Genomic DNA, 13,167 nt, shown 5'->3' on the forward strand with positions numbered 1-13,167 from the left:
AGCTTAGGTTCTGAGTTCTATATACAAATACTTTACACTTACTCCCTGTTGAGAGCATTTCTGGTTTCACCGTGAGCAAGATAATCACTGACATAAATTACTAGCACATGATTGCAGTCAGATGCATTGTGGTTGTGAACATTTGGATATGAACCATGCAGAAAATAAATATCTCAATCCTTGACAAATGCTTTTTTGAACCTGCTTCCAAAACACTACTGTATTTGAGTGTCAATTCTAGTTCAATGATTTTTTTCTCAGCTACCAACATATAAATTATTTCCAACGCAGTCTGCCTCCACCCAAAAACCCAGCTGGTTTTTCTAGGAACGCCCTGGCCTGGACTCCATTTCCCAGAGGCGCCAGGTACTCTGACGTCTTCCGGCCTCCAATTGCCTGTAGCTGCGCATGCGCAAGCGCATGCGCGTGCTGCTCCAAGCGGCTTTAAGTTGGGAACGGAGGAAGTTCGCTTACTCATCAGTGGGTTCTGAGAGGCCGCAGTGCTGCTTCTCCCACCCTCGCCGCCTGTCTTGCCTCGCAAGTGCAACCCAGGCAATTTTCGAACAACCGCTGCTTCTGTGCGTCTGCGTCTGGCGCCCGTGGGTCCCACGTGCCGCGGACTTTCCCTGTCCCCCGCTCTCCGCTTTGCTCCACGGCAGGTACGGAAACGGGAAGGGGCGCGGATGCGTGAGGGAGAGGGGTGGGTGCGAGGGCGGCTGGCGGCTCCCAGCCGTGGGTCCTTGCCTGTCGGTGACCCTGGCGGCGTCCTCGGGCGCAGTCAGGGCTGGGCCCTGGGGTGTCGTGTTTTCCACGGCCGGTCCCGCGTGCTACCTCGCTCAAACGCTCCTCACTGTGCTGTAGTTAGTGGTTACAAGAGCGAGGTCACCATGTGTGGGCACTGCGTAAGCTGCAGGCGGGAGCACAGTGAACCGGTGAGACCGCCTTCTCTATATTTAAATGACCCGCGGGATGCTGTCTGGCCGGGCCTCCTGCAGCATTCCGCGGCGGTTCCGTCCGCGTGGGGCTCGGTGGCGTTCAGCCGGGAGCCCGAGGCGGCAGAGGGGCGGGGAAGGAGGATCAAACTAGGATCTGCCCCCTGCCCGCATCCTGACCCTCGCCGGCCCCGCGGACACCTGGCGTCTGCGTCCCTGTGTGCTCGGCGTTTCCCCAGCGGGAGCAGCGTGCGTGGTGTACAGTGGGTTTGGGGATGGCTCCCTCCTCCGTGATTACTTAGCAGAGTTTTGCAATCCGGAGTATGAGGCCCCGGAAACGTGGCGGATTTATTTTGCTGTTTTTCGATGTCTGCCCACCCACCCTCACCCCTAAGCCCCTGGGACGGTCGGCAGATCTAAGCGTGCAGCGGCCTGGACTCCATTTCCCAGAGGCGCCAGGTGCTGACGTCTTCCGTGCGCCGAATGTCTGCGCGAGCGCATTGGGGGAGGAATGTGCGCATGCGCTTGCTTGGTTCTGTTGCTTGGCGTTGGGAACTGAAGTTCGCGTTCTCCTCAGAGTGGGCTCTGAGAGGCAGGGCTGCTGCTTCTCCCACGCTCGCCGCCTGTCTCGCTCCGCAAGTGCGACCCAGACGGTTTTCAAACAACCGCTGCTCTGTGCGTCTGCGTCTGGCGCCCGTGGGTCCCACGTGCCGCGGACTTTCCCTGTCCCCTGGTCTCCGCTTTGCTCCAAGGCAGGTACGGAAACGGGGAGGGGCGCGGATGCGTGAGGGAGAGGGGTGGGTGCGAGGGCGGCTGGCGGCTCCTAGCCGTGGGTCCTTGCCTGTCGGTGACCCTGGCGGCGTCCTCGGGCGCGGTCAGGACTGGGACCTGGGTGTTGTGTCTCGCACCGCCGCTCCCCGGCAGCCCAGTGCTACCTCGCTCAAACGCTCCTCACTGTGCACCGGAGGGGGGAACTGCAGAAGCAGAGCCGATCGCAGCCCAGCGAAGGAAGGCCGTGAGACTTCGGTTCTCTATATTTAAATAACCCCGCTTCCCACTTTGCAAGGATGGCAGAATGCCATCGGGCTGAGCTTCCTGTTTGTATCCTGAGGGGGTTCTGGTGGGGAGGGGCTCGGTGACCAGCAGTGGGTGTGGTGATAGAGGATCAGACTAAGGTCTGCCCCAGGGTCCCCCATCCTGCTCCTCGTCAACCTGGTGGGGTCCGCAGGGACACATCAGGCAGCTGGGGCCCTGCGTGTTTGGCCTTTTTCTCAGCGGGAGCAGCGTGAAGGGTGCTCAGTAGCTTTGTGGATTGATCCCTCTTTTTTTAACCTGGAGCTTGAAGCCATGGAAACGTAGCTGATGATATATTTTGGTGCTTTTCGATTTCTGTCCTCAGCCCGTCTTTATTCTGTTAGTAAGAATGTCAACTGTTATTACCTGCTTTTGATCCCTTTGTTAGAGTGGTGTTGTCACCAGATTACTAATTTATGAAGCTCATTTAGCATAATGAGGTTATCTAGGAAGTAAAATAGAAACTGAATCTTGGAAAGAGGTTATTAGGGTGACAGCATTTCTACTCTGAACCCCAGTGTGTTGTTTTTGACCTTGTCTACCACAATGCTTGTGAATGAACAGTTAATTGTTTCTGATGGGAAGAGCTGCTTCAGACGCATGAAACGACTGTAAGACCACTTTCTGAGCAACCACGTTTTGTGCCCATTAATATGACTTGGAAACAGCCAAGAACAGGATTCCTAGACTCTTGAGGGTTACTGGCTGCTCTTGGCACATCATTCCCTGCACTGCTCTAAGTTTCTGGCAAGTTGTTTACAATTTGTAAGAGAGAAATGTTTCCTGTGAGAGACATAATCTGGTAATGTAGCAGTGATGTCTTTAAGGAAAGGTGCCATGTGAGGAAGCAGTTTGATGGTGTCCATCTTCCCATTAATGACAGTCATTGATGTTAACCACATGTTGGGAAAAGGCATCCTCTCAGAATTGGATTAAGCCAGGAGGTTTCATCTATAATTTATCAGTTTTCTCAGTGTGAGGGAAAAGCCAAAATACTACATTATATAGATTTTTTTTTTTTAATATTTATTTACTTGAAAGGCAGAGTTACAGAGAGGGAGGGAGAGACAGAGAGGTCAGTCTTCCACCCATTGGTTCACTCCTTAAATGGTCACAAGGCTTGGGCTGGGCCAGGCTGAAACCAGGAGTTAGAAGCTTCTTCCTAATTTTCCACTTGGGTACAGGGATTCAAACACATTCCCAGGTACATTAGCAGGGAGCTGGATTGGAAGTGGAGCAGATGGGTCTTGAACCAGTACCCGTGTGGGATGCCAGCACTGAAAGTGGCTGCTTTAACCCACGATGCCAATCCTAGGTGTTTTTTTTTTTTTTAAAGGGGAGGTTAATTTTTTCTGATATCACTCTCAATATAAATATTATAATTTGTAGTAGATGATGATTTTGGTTATATTTTGAGTTTCATTAAATTTCATTTTAGTGTATGTTTTTGAAGTTATTGGGTCCTAGTATTTATCTTATGTTATCCTTACTTTATTTATATTTTTTTATTTTTATTTATTTATTTGAGAGAGAGAGTTATAGACAGTGAGAGAGAGAGAGACAGAGAGAAAGGTCTTCCTTCCGTTAGTTCACTCCCCAAATGGCTGCAGTGGCCAGAGCTGTGCCTGTTTGCAGTCAGGAGCCAGGTGTTTCTTCCCAGTCTCTCATGTGGGTGCAGAGGCCCAAGTACCTGGGCTATTTTCTATTGTTTTTCCAGACCACAGGAGAGAGCTGGATTGGAAGAGGAGCAGCTGGGACTAGAACCAGCGCCCATATGGGATGCTGGCCGCAGGCAGAGGATTAACCTACTGTACCACTTCGCTGGCCCCTATCCTTGCTTTAATAAATAAACTTTCTCCCATCTCTTATTTAAACTACATTTTAGAAATGATTTATTTTGTGTATTTGAACGACATAGTGTCACAGAGTTAAAGATAGAGACAGAGGTGTCTTTCAGCTCCCAAATGGCTGCAGTGGTCAGGGCAGGGTCAGACTGAAGCCAGAAGCTTGAAACTCCATTAGGGATTCCCGTGTGGGTGGGAGGAACTCAAGTGTTGGACCAACTTGCTGCCTTTCACAGGTGTATTAGTAGGGAACTGGATTGGAGTGGAGCAGCTGGGACTTAAACTGATATTCATACGGGATCTGGCATTGTAGGTGGTAGCTTAACCCAGTGTACCACAATGCTAGCCTATCAGTAGACTGTTTTAAATTGAATCAATGACTATGAGAATGCAGATTCTAAATTCACAAGGGAAATGGAAAGAAGGTTCTAATTCCAGTTGGTTCCATGGGTCTTTTTTTTTTAAGCTTTTATTTAATGAATGCAGATTTCATAGGTAAAACTTTAGCAATATAGTGGTTATTCCCCCTATACCCACCCTCCCACCCCCTCTCCTGTCCCACCTCCTCTCCTGTCCCACCTCCTACTCCCTCTCCCATCCTGTTCTTCATTAAGATTCATTTTTAATTAACTTTATATACAGAAGACCAACACTATACTAAATAAAGATTTCAACAGTTTGCACCCACCCACACACAATATATAAAATACTGTTTGAGAATATGGTCTACAGTTAATTGTCATAGTATAATGCATTAAGGATGGAGGTCCTACATAGGGAGTAAGTGTACAGTGACTCCTGTTGTTAATTTAACAATTAACACTCTTATTTATGACATCAGTGGTCACCCAAGGCTCTTGCCATGAGCTGCCAAGGCCTTTTGTGACCACAAACTCCGTCAATATTTAGAGAAGGCCGTAAGCAAAGTGGAAGTTCTCTCCTCTCCTCAGAGAAAAGTACCTCTTTCTTAGTTGGCCCTTTCTTTCCACTAGGGTCTCACAGAGATTCTTCATGTAGAACATTTTTTGCCACCGTGTCTTAGCTTTCCATGCCTGAAATTCTCTCATGGGCTTTTCAGCCAGATCTGAATTCATTAAGGGCTGATTCTGAGGTCAGCGTGTTACTTAAAGCGATTGTCATTTTATGAGTCTGCTGTTCCATGGGTCTTTATTGGACATCAGCTCTGACTGGGCCAATAAGCAAAGCAAAAGAAGTCAGAACTTTAGTTGATGTTTTGCTCTAAATCAGGATGGGGAGCATCCAGCCTATGGGTCATATAAGGTCCATGAAATCATTAGTTCTGGCCCTACCAAGGCAACTGCAGGTGGAACTGGATAATCAATCCACAAAAGGCTAATTTGTAAGTAGGTTATTTTTTACAGTCCATGGATGATGTTGTAAATATCCCAATGGGCTTGACAGAAAAACTTTCCCACTCCTATAAAATGATAGTGGCAAATCCAGTGCAGTTTACTAATCTGTTTATGAATGAATGAATAGGGACTGGTACTGTGCCCTAGTAGGTTAAGCCTCTGCTTGTGGCTCTGGCATCCTGTATGGGCACTGGTTCCTGTCCCTGCTGCTCCTTTTGTGATCCAGCTCTCTACTAATAGTCTGGGAAGGCAGTGGAAGATGGCCCATGTGCTTGGGCCCCTGCATCCATGTGGAGGGGCCCAGGTCCAGCTCTTACAACCATTTGGGGAGTGAAACAGTGGATGGAAGACCTCTGTCTCTGTCTCTCCCTCTCTCTGTAACTTTGCCTCTCAAATAAATAAAATAAATCTTTAAAAAAAGAATAGATGAATAACTACAATTACCAGTCCCTGTAAAGACAGGCACTTCCAGGCAACACATGCCAGACATCAATTATATTTCTAAATACCGTCAGAGATGCCAGCCATGTTGTTGAAATGGCTTTCATCCTTCTCAGAACAGAATCCTGTGTGATCAGAGAGTCATGTGCATCAAAAATAATGCTGCTGCTGTTGGCTCACAGAGAACCATTTCTGGAAATGCATGTTTATGGCCAGTGTGCTTGAGATATCCATGTGTACAATTGGTACTAACTCATGTACAAATGTTCTTTTCTAGATGTTCATGATGTGGGGATTCTTCAGTGTCTGGTGCTTGTTGGGGGAGATGAAGAGAGGATGCATATTTGAGGGAATTGCATAGCTCAAAACTGGTCTCTGAGTATCAAGTCTGCCATGAGTAGTGCTGCTTTAAATTATGGAACCTTCACCTACTCTATTGGGTGACTTGGTTTTACTAGGTCAGTAATGGAAAATCTCATTCTCTCCCATTCTCTATATATCTACCCTGCAAATAAATAAATAAATAGATCTTCCATCTGAGCTGGCTTCAATGGGTATAATATATTTCTCAGGGGATAATGTACTTGAAGGTTTTTGTAACTCTTTTTCTTTGCTTGACTCAGGTGAATTTTGCTTGGAATGTGTATAGACCAAAGCCAGCTATGTGTAGGCCACAGGAAGCTGTCTGATTTCTCTGAGTGACCATGGTGTGCTGCTGCTGCCCACTGTTCCTAAGGCCTGTGGTATCTCTTGCCTGAGCATCTGTAAGCCAGAAGGGTGGAGTCTCCACTACTTGGAGATTGCATTTTTTTCTCTCCTTTCTTCCCCTCTTTTTCTCTTGGCTGTTTCTGCTGGTCTACAAAGGAGACGTTTGCCCAGGAATAGTCACTGCCTTCATCTAAGATGCTATGTGGCCTCCTAACCTGGGAAGACTGCTTCTTGTGTGACAGTGGCCATTGAAGGGGACTCTGATGGACTCACACTGGGCATCTTCAAGGTGGACAACTTGTTTAACTTCCAACCCTCTGACAGTGCAGTGAATGCCACTGTATTAGCAAGTGTAGCTTTCTAGGGAATTTGATGGAGGAGAAGGGCTGAGGAAACTCATCATCCCTCATTTCATTGCTTTTCTGATTATGTTTCTCTGCTCTTGGTATTATTCCCCAGCTTTTCCATTGGTTCACATCCAGCAGATTGCATGATTCTATTTACACAGTTCTCAGCCCTTTTCCACTTTGAGCTATTTTTCAGAGAAGGACAAAGATGTTATCAGTCAGCATAAAGTATTTTAAGTGATTATGTTTTCATTTTGACTTCAGCACTGGAAAACTGACTTCTCTTGGGACCTGACAGTTTTTTTTTTTTTTAATGACTTTTTAATAGATTTATTTATTTATTTGAAGGCAGAGTTAGAGAGAGGCAGAGAGAGAGAGCAAGAGATTGAGATCTTCCACCCACTAGTTCACTCCCTAGGTGGCCACAATGGCTGGAGCTGCGCCGATCCAAAGTCAGGAGCCAAGTGCTTCTTCCGGGTCTCCCACGTGGGTGTAGAGGCCCAAGTTCTTGGACCATCTTCTACTTTCCTAGGGCCATAGCAGAGAGCTGGATCAGAAGGGGAGCAGCCGGGACTCCAACCAGTGCCCATTGTTGGCAGCGACTTTATCCACTCTCCATAGCTCCAGTCCCCCGACCTAACAGATTTGATGAGTGCTTATCCTGGGGCTCACTTTGAGTGCTAGACACATTGTTCTGTGTGACTGTTTGATATGTTAGGTTTCTGTTTGTGGAAAAGTTTTTCTTATATTTTCCAAGTGCCTGGTTGGGTTACACCTGCCCATAGTGAGAACTAAACCTTTATTTGGCACTTGGAGACTTGGATTGCTGAGTCCTACAGTCTCCTGCATGAATTTAACCAGAAAATGTATCAGGAAGCATTTAGGCTGTGGGTAGACAGGGCAGTGTTCCTGGATCCTCATGAAAATTGATAAACTGATGCTTTTTCAACTTTTACTTCATTTTATTTTCTTCAGCAAGTTGTATCTGAACTTTGTTTCTACCTCTTCTAAAATTTTTGTGCTTCCACCCTCTTTACAACCACACATTAGTACCCTTTGTTCCTTCTCTATAATGCTGAGGAGAGTATGATGAAGACATTTCAGCTCTCTCCTCTGTCAGTACATGTTCCTCAGATTGTTTCCTTGAGTTAGGCACTGGGTTAACTTGACTGCACTAAAAGGGATCTGCCTATACTCAGTGTAACTTTTCAATAAAAGTCATCATAAAATTTACCTGCCTTGTAAACCTCTCATCTTCTGTTTTGAAATATGTTTCACCCCCCTCCTTTTTTTTGGTAAAAATTAAAAATTTTATTTTTTTTATTTATTTATTTTTTTTTTAATTTCACAGGTAGAATTATGGACAGTGAGAGGGAGAGACAGAGAGAAAAGTCTTCCTTCCCTTGGTTCACCCCCCAAATTGTTGCTACGGCCAGAGCTACACCAATCCGAAGCCAGGAGCCAGGTGCTCAGGTGCTTCTTCCTGGTCTCCTATGTGGGTGCAGGAACCCAAGCACTTGGGCCATCCTCCACTGCCTTCCCGGCCACAGCGGAGAGCTGGGGTGGAAGAGAAGCAACCAGGACTAGAACCTAGGGCCCATATGGGATTCCAGCACCGCAGGCAGAGGATTAGCCAAGTGAGCCACGGCGCCGGCTTAAATATAGATTTACAGAGAAAGAGGGAGAGACAGACGGATGAGGATCTTGCATCTGTTGGTTCACTCCTCACATGGCCACAACAAACAGGACTGGGTAAATTGAAAGCCTGGAGCCTGAAACTCCATCTGAATCTCCCATGTTAAGAGTCGGGGCCCAAATACTTGAACTATCTTCTGCTTCTTCCCCAAGTGCATTAACAGGGAGATGGATCAGAGATGGTGCAGCTTTGATTTAAACTCTCACTCATGGGGCCAGCCTTTTGGCATAATCCACTGCCTGCAGTTCTGGCATCCAAAATGGGTGATGGTTCATGTCTCAGTTGCTCCACTTATGATCCAGTTCCCTGCTAATGGTCTGGGAAAAGAGCAGAGGCTGGCTTAAGTGTTTGGGTCCCTGCCATTTATGTGGGAGACCTGGATGAAGCTCCTGGCTCCTGACTTCCACCTGACTCAGCCCTGGATGCCGTCAACCGGCAGATGGAAGATCTTTGTCTCTCTCTCCCTCTTTCTCTGTCTCCCTTAGAATATATTTATTTATTTGAAAGGCAGAGTTACAGAAAGAGAGAGAAAGATCATCCATCTGCTGGTTCACTCCCCAGATGGTTGCAATAGCCAAGGCTGGGCTAGGCCCTGGCCAGGCCCATACCAGCAGCCACGAGCTTCATCATGTCTCCCACATGGATGGCAGTGGCCCAAGCAAGTACTTGGACTTTATTCTATTCCCAGGCCATTAGCAGGGAGCTGGATCAGAAGTGGAGCAGCTGGGACATGAACTGGTGCCTATATGGGATGCCAGCATTGCAGGTGGTGGCTTTACCTGCTACACCACAATGTCATCCCCTCTCTGTCTCTCTTTCTGTGCAACTACAATTTTCAAATAAATAAATCTTAAACTGACACTCATGGGATGCCACACACATTTGAGGTGGTGGTAGATTAACTCACTGTGTCACAATACCAACCCCACCATTCCCCTTCTGTTACTTGTGTGTCAAGATGCCTGTTGAACAGGTGTCAGCATTGTGTTACACTGTTCTACTTTAGTCTGGTTGTCATTTGTTGAGTGGGAAATAAGTGATCAAGGCTAGCTGTTATGTGATTATTGGTTCTTAAAGCTGCTATGTGATAGGGTGGAACTGGCTCATCCATTTTGTTTCTTAAAAATATAAATAGAAAATGAAATCCTCAAAGATAATATACCACAAAGTAGTTACTGGAGACCAATATTCCTTTTTTTCCCCCCACCTAACAGATTCAGCTGGTTTCTATGTTTCTATCTTTTTAGCCCAAACATGTATCAGACTTCTAGAGCAGGAGGAATATTTTTAGTCAATTCAGAACTTTTATTCAATTCAGAACTCATAGATGTTGTCCATTCCCTTCAGAGCACAAAAAACTCTGTTTTTGTCTGGTTTTCATTGTGTGGTGGTTCCATCCCCCACGGACATTGATTCTTTACACAGGAGTACATCTGAGTGGAGAAAAATTCATGCAGTCTATTTTTTGAAGTGAAATGGAATTTTGATCAAGACATTCTTGAGATTGTGATCAGCAGGGTGGGGAAATTTTGTTCATTGTGTTCCTACCTTGTGGAGTGCTCTGTGTTCTCCTTCCAGTGTACAGGCAGAAAGCCTATGGCTGTGTCTGACTGAGAGTGTTTGTGCAGCACTGCAGTATCTGAAGTTCCCTTTGTGACCATCTCTAACTGGACTGGGTTTGTGCCTCTTGCTCCTTTTCTTTTCCTTCAATACTGAAGCGGCCTTAAACAGAGTTATACTGGTTAGCATTGGTTCTTTTGGTTTTGAGTGCTTGGAAAGCAAGAGAAATGGTTTTTCTGCAGGAAGGGATTGAGGAGGCGCTAGACAAAGTCAGCAGTAGCTTTCTTGGCTTCATCATATGTCAGCTTGAGTCAGAATATTTATGGTCAGCTTTGGTTTTTTTAATTTTTTGAAACTTTTTTAAGTACAAAGGCAGAATGACAGGGAATGTTTTGTTTCTTTTTAATTTTAATTTTCTTTTTTTCTAGGATAGAGATCTTCTATATGCTGGTTCATTCCCCATATAGCCGTAACAGCCTGGGCTGGCCTAGACTGAGGCCAGGAGCCAGGAGCCAGATCTCTGCTGTGGCTGCAGGGGCCCAGGGACTTGGGACATTCTCTGCTGTTTTCCCATGCCGTTATTAGGGAGCTAGATGGGAAGTTGAGCCACCAGGACATAAACTGATACCTATATGGGATGATGGTGCTGCAGGCCATTTTTTTAACTAACTGTGCCATAGTGTGGACCCCTTTTTAAAAACACTTCTTTTAAAAAAAAAAGTTTATTAATTTATTTGAAAGGCAGAGTTAGAAAAATGGAACGATACCCACATTCCCACCACACACAGAGACAGAGAGAGAGAGGTTCACTTCCTCAGTGGTCCAAACAGCCAGGACTGGGCTAGGTCAAAGCAGGAGCCAGGAGATGCATCCAAGTCTCCCATGCAGAGGCAGGGCCACAAGCACTTGGGCTATCCTGTCATACTTTGCCAGGCACATTACCAGGGAGCTGGATTAGAAGTAGGGTGACTAGGATATAAACCATAGCCCATATGGGATGCCAGTGTCACAGGCAATGGCTTTACCTAATATTCCACAATGCTGGTCCCACATATGCTGGCAACATATTTAAGGGATATTAGAAAGCCTCCTTATTGCCATTAGCTGCCATTCAGGCCTGCCCTACAGAAGCATTTTGAAATAAGTAGCATTTCTCACATAATTGAATGGCAGCCTACAAGACTGCTGTAAACAGAGGAAGTTCCAGGGGCATGTGGGGCAGAGATGCTGAAAGGGGGTGAGGGTGAGAGTTGAAGTTGGAGGGGAAGGCCAGAGAGGTTGAGAAGTATTAAAAAGCACAAATAGGACACAGGTCATTTTTAATTTAGAATTTCTTTTTTTTTTTTTTTAAAGTTTATTTATTTGAAGTAGGAGTTACACAGAGAGAGAAGGAGAGGCAGAGGCAGAGAGAGAAGGAGAGGCAGAGGCAGAGAGAGGTCTTCCATCCACTGCTTCACTCCTCAATTGGCTGCAACGGCCGGAGCTGCGCCATTCCAAAGCCAGAAGCTTCTTCCAGGTCTCCCATGCGGGTACAGGGGTCCAAGGACTTGGTCCATTTTCCACTGCTTTGCCAGGCCACAGCAGAGAGCTGGATCGGAAGTGGAGCAGCCAGGACTTGAACCAGCTCCCATATGGGATGCCAGCACTGCAGGCAGTAACTTTACCATAACACTGTGCCACAGTGCTGGCCCTTAGAATTAATTTCTTTAAAATAGTTTCTGATGTAACTGACACACTTTTTAGAGTTTTTATCTAGATATTTTTATAAGCAGTAGAGAACTGATGTAATTAAATCCAGAAAGACACTCCTAAATAAACAGCTCACCATAGAGTTTTGATAGAAGATGAATATGGCTGTGTGCGTCCCTTGCTAAGAGCATAAGTTTTATGACTGAATTCGAGGTCATTAAAATCAGTTTATTTTATTTATTTGACAGGCAGAGTTAGACAGTGAGAGAGACAGAGAGAATGGTCTTCCCTCCATTGGTTCACCCCCCAAATGGCTGCTATGGCCGGCGTGCTGCACTGATCTGAAGCCAGGAACCAGGTGCTTCCTCCTGGTCTCCCATGTGGGTGCAGGTCCCAAGGACTTGGGCCATTCTCCATTGTTCTCCTGGGCCACAGCAGAGAGCTGGACTGGAAGAGGAGCAACTGGGATAGAACCGGTGCCCCAACTGGGACTAGAACCTGGACTGCCGGCGCCACAGGCAGAGGATTAACCTAGTGAGCTGCGGCGCTGGCTAAAATCAGTTTATAATGGAAACACTGACCACTTCTGTTGCAGCCACTCCTGGCTGTCACTCTACATCCCTATGCACATAGTCCACATGTGAGCAGGGTGAAAAGGGGTGCAGACCTGGAATAATGCACATGTGCCCTTTGCTTAAACCGGGGGACTGATGGACTGGAGTTCTTTGTTTCAGGTTGCATTTTTCTGTAGAAGATAACTCCAGTTTGCTTGCTTGTCCATCCCAAGGCAGCTGTTGGACTCTGTGGAAAAAAAGAACTTCTTCAGGGGTAAATTATTTCCCCTGGAAAAATAATACAAATAACAACAGTAAAATGATAAAAATCATGAGCTATTGATTCAGAGACACTAAGTCTATCCAGCATGGAATGTAGAAAAAAAGATTCTATTGTTTTTAAATGGAAAATGACAGAAGTGGTTTGTAAGAAGAGTTTCATGTACAATGCAGAATTTCCTAGGAAGGGGTCTGAAGTAGTTCTCTTTAATTGTCCCTCCCCAATGCTCATTGCTCAGGGAAATAATGCTAATATTTATAGACCAATTATGAATAGTCCTTGTTTGTCTTACGTATGAATTGTCTACAGATATGTTCCCCAAGCCCTTTAAAATAAAATAAGGAAACTTTACAACAGAAGAGAAGGTTGGCATTGTCTGCTGTCTTGGGCTAGAATCTGTGCATTTATTACCCTCTTAGCACCCTGGTTTCTGTTGTGTGCATCTCTTGATGGTTCTTTTTAGGCCACTCTTATATCCAGATTTCTGAATAAGTGACACAATCTTCTTCCTTCTTCCTCTTCTTTTTTTTTTTTTTTTTTTAAATACTTATTTATTTGTTTGTAAGGCAGAGTTGCAGAGAGGTAGAAAGAGAAAGTCCTCCATCTGCCGATTCACTCCCTAAGTGGTTGGAATAGTTGGAGCTGGGCTGATCTGAAGCCAGGAGCCAG

The 13,167-nt window shown here is 45.9% G+C and overlaps 1 protein-coding gene across 9 annotated transcripts in view; it reads left to right on the forward strand.

The window, feature by feature from the left end:
• The first annotated feature begins 368 nt into the window (after positions 1-368).
• Positions 369-13,167, forward strand: part of LOC100347948 (uncharacterized) — a 30,944-nt gene continuing 18,145 nt past the window's right edge. For 2 of the 9 annotated variants that reach the window (XM_089322503.1, XM_070065655.2), the window contains exons 1-2: positions 369-659; positions 1,510-1,688. In XM_089322503.1, coding sequence (XP_089178629.1) covers positions 409-659; positions 1,510-1,688 — 430 coding nt within the window. In that variant the 5' untranslated portion in view covers positions 369-408. Of the gene's footprint in view, positions 660-1,509; positions 1,689-5,941; positions 6,123-13,167 lie in introns of all 9 variants that reach the window. The other 7 variants (XM_089322505.1, XM_070065659.2, XM_070065657.2 and 4 more) reach the window with 7 other exon arrangements.

Source organism: Oryctolagus cuniculus, chromosome 20, assembly GCF_051225735.1.
Source record: "Oryctolagus cuniculus isolate XC-2025 breed Fujian yellow rabbit chromosome 20, ASM5122573v1, whole genome shotgun sequence".
NCBI lineage: Eukaryota > Metazoa > Chordata > Mammalia > Lagomorpha > Leporidae > Oryctolagus > Oryctolagus cuniculus.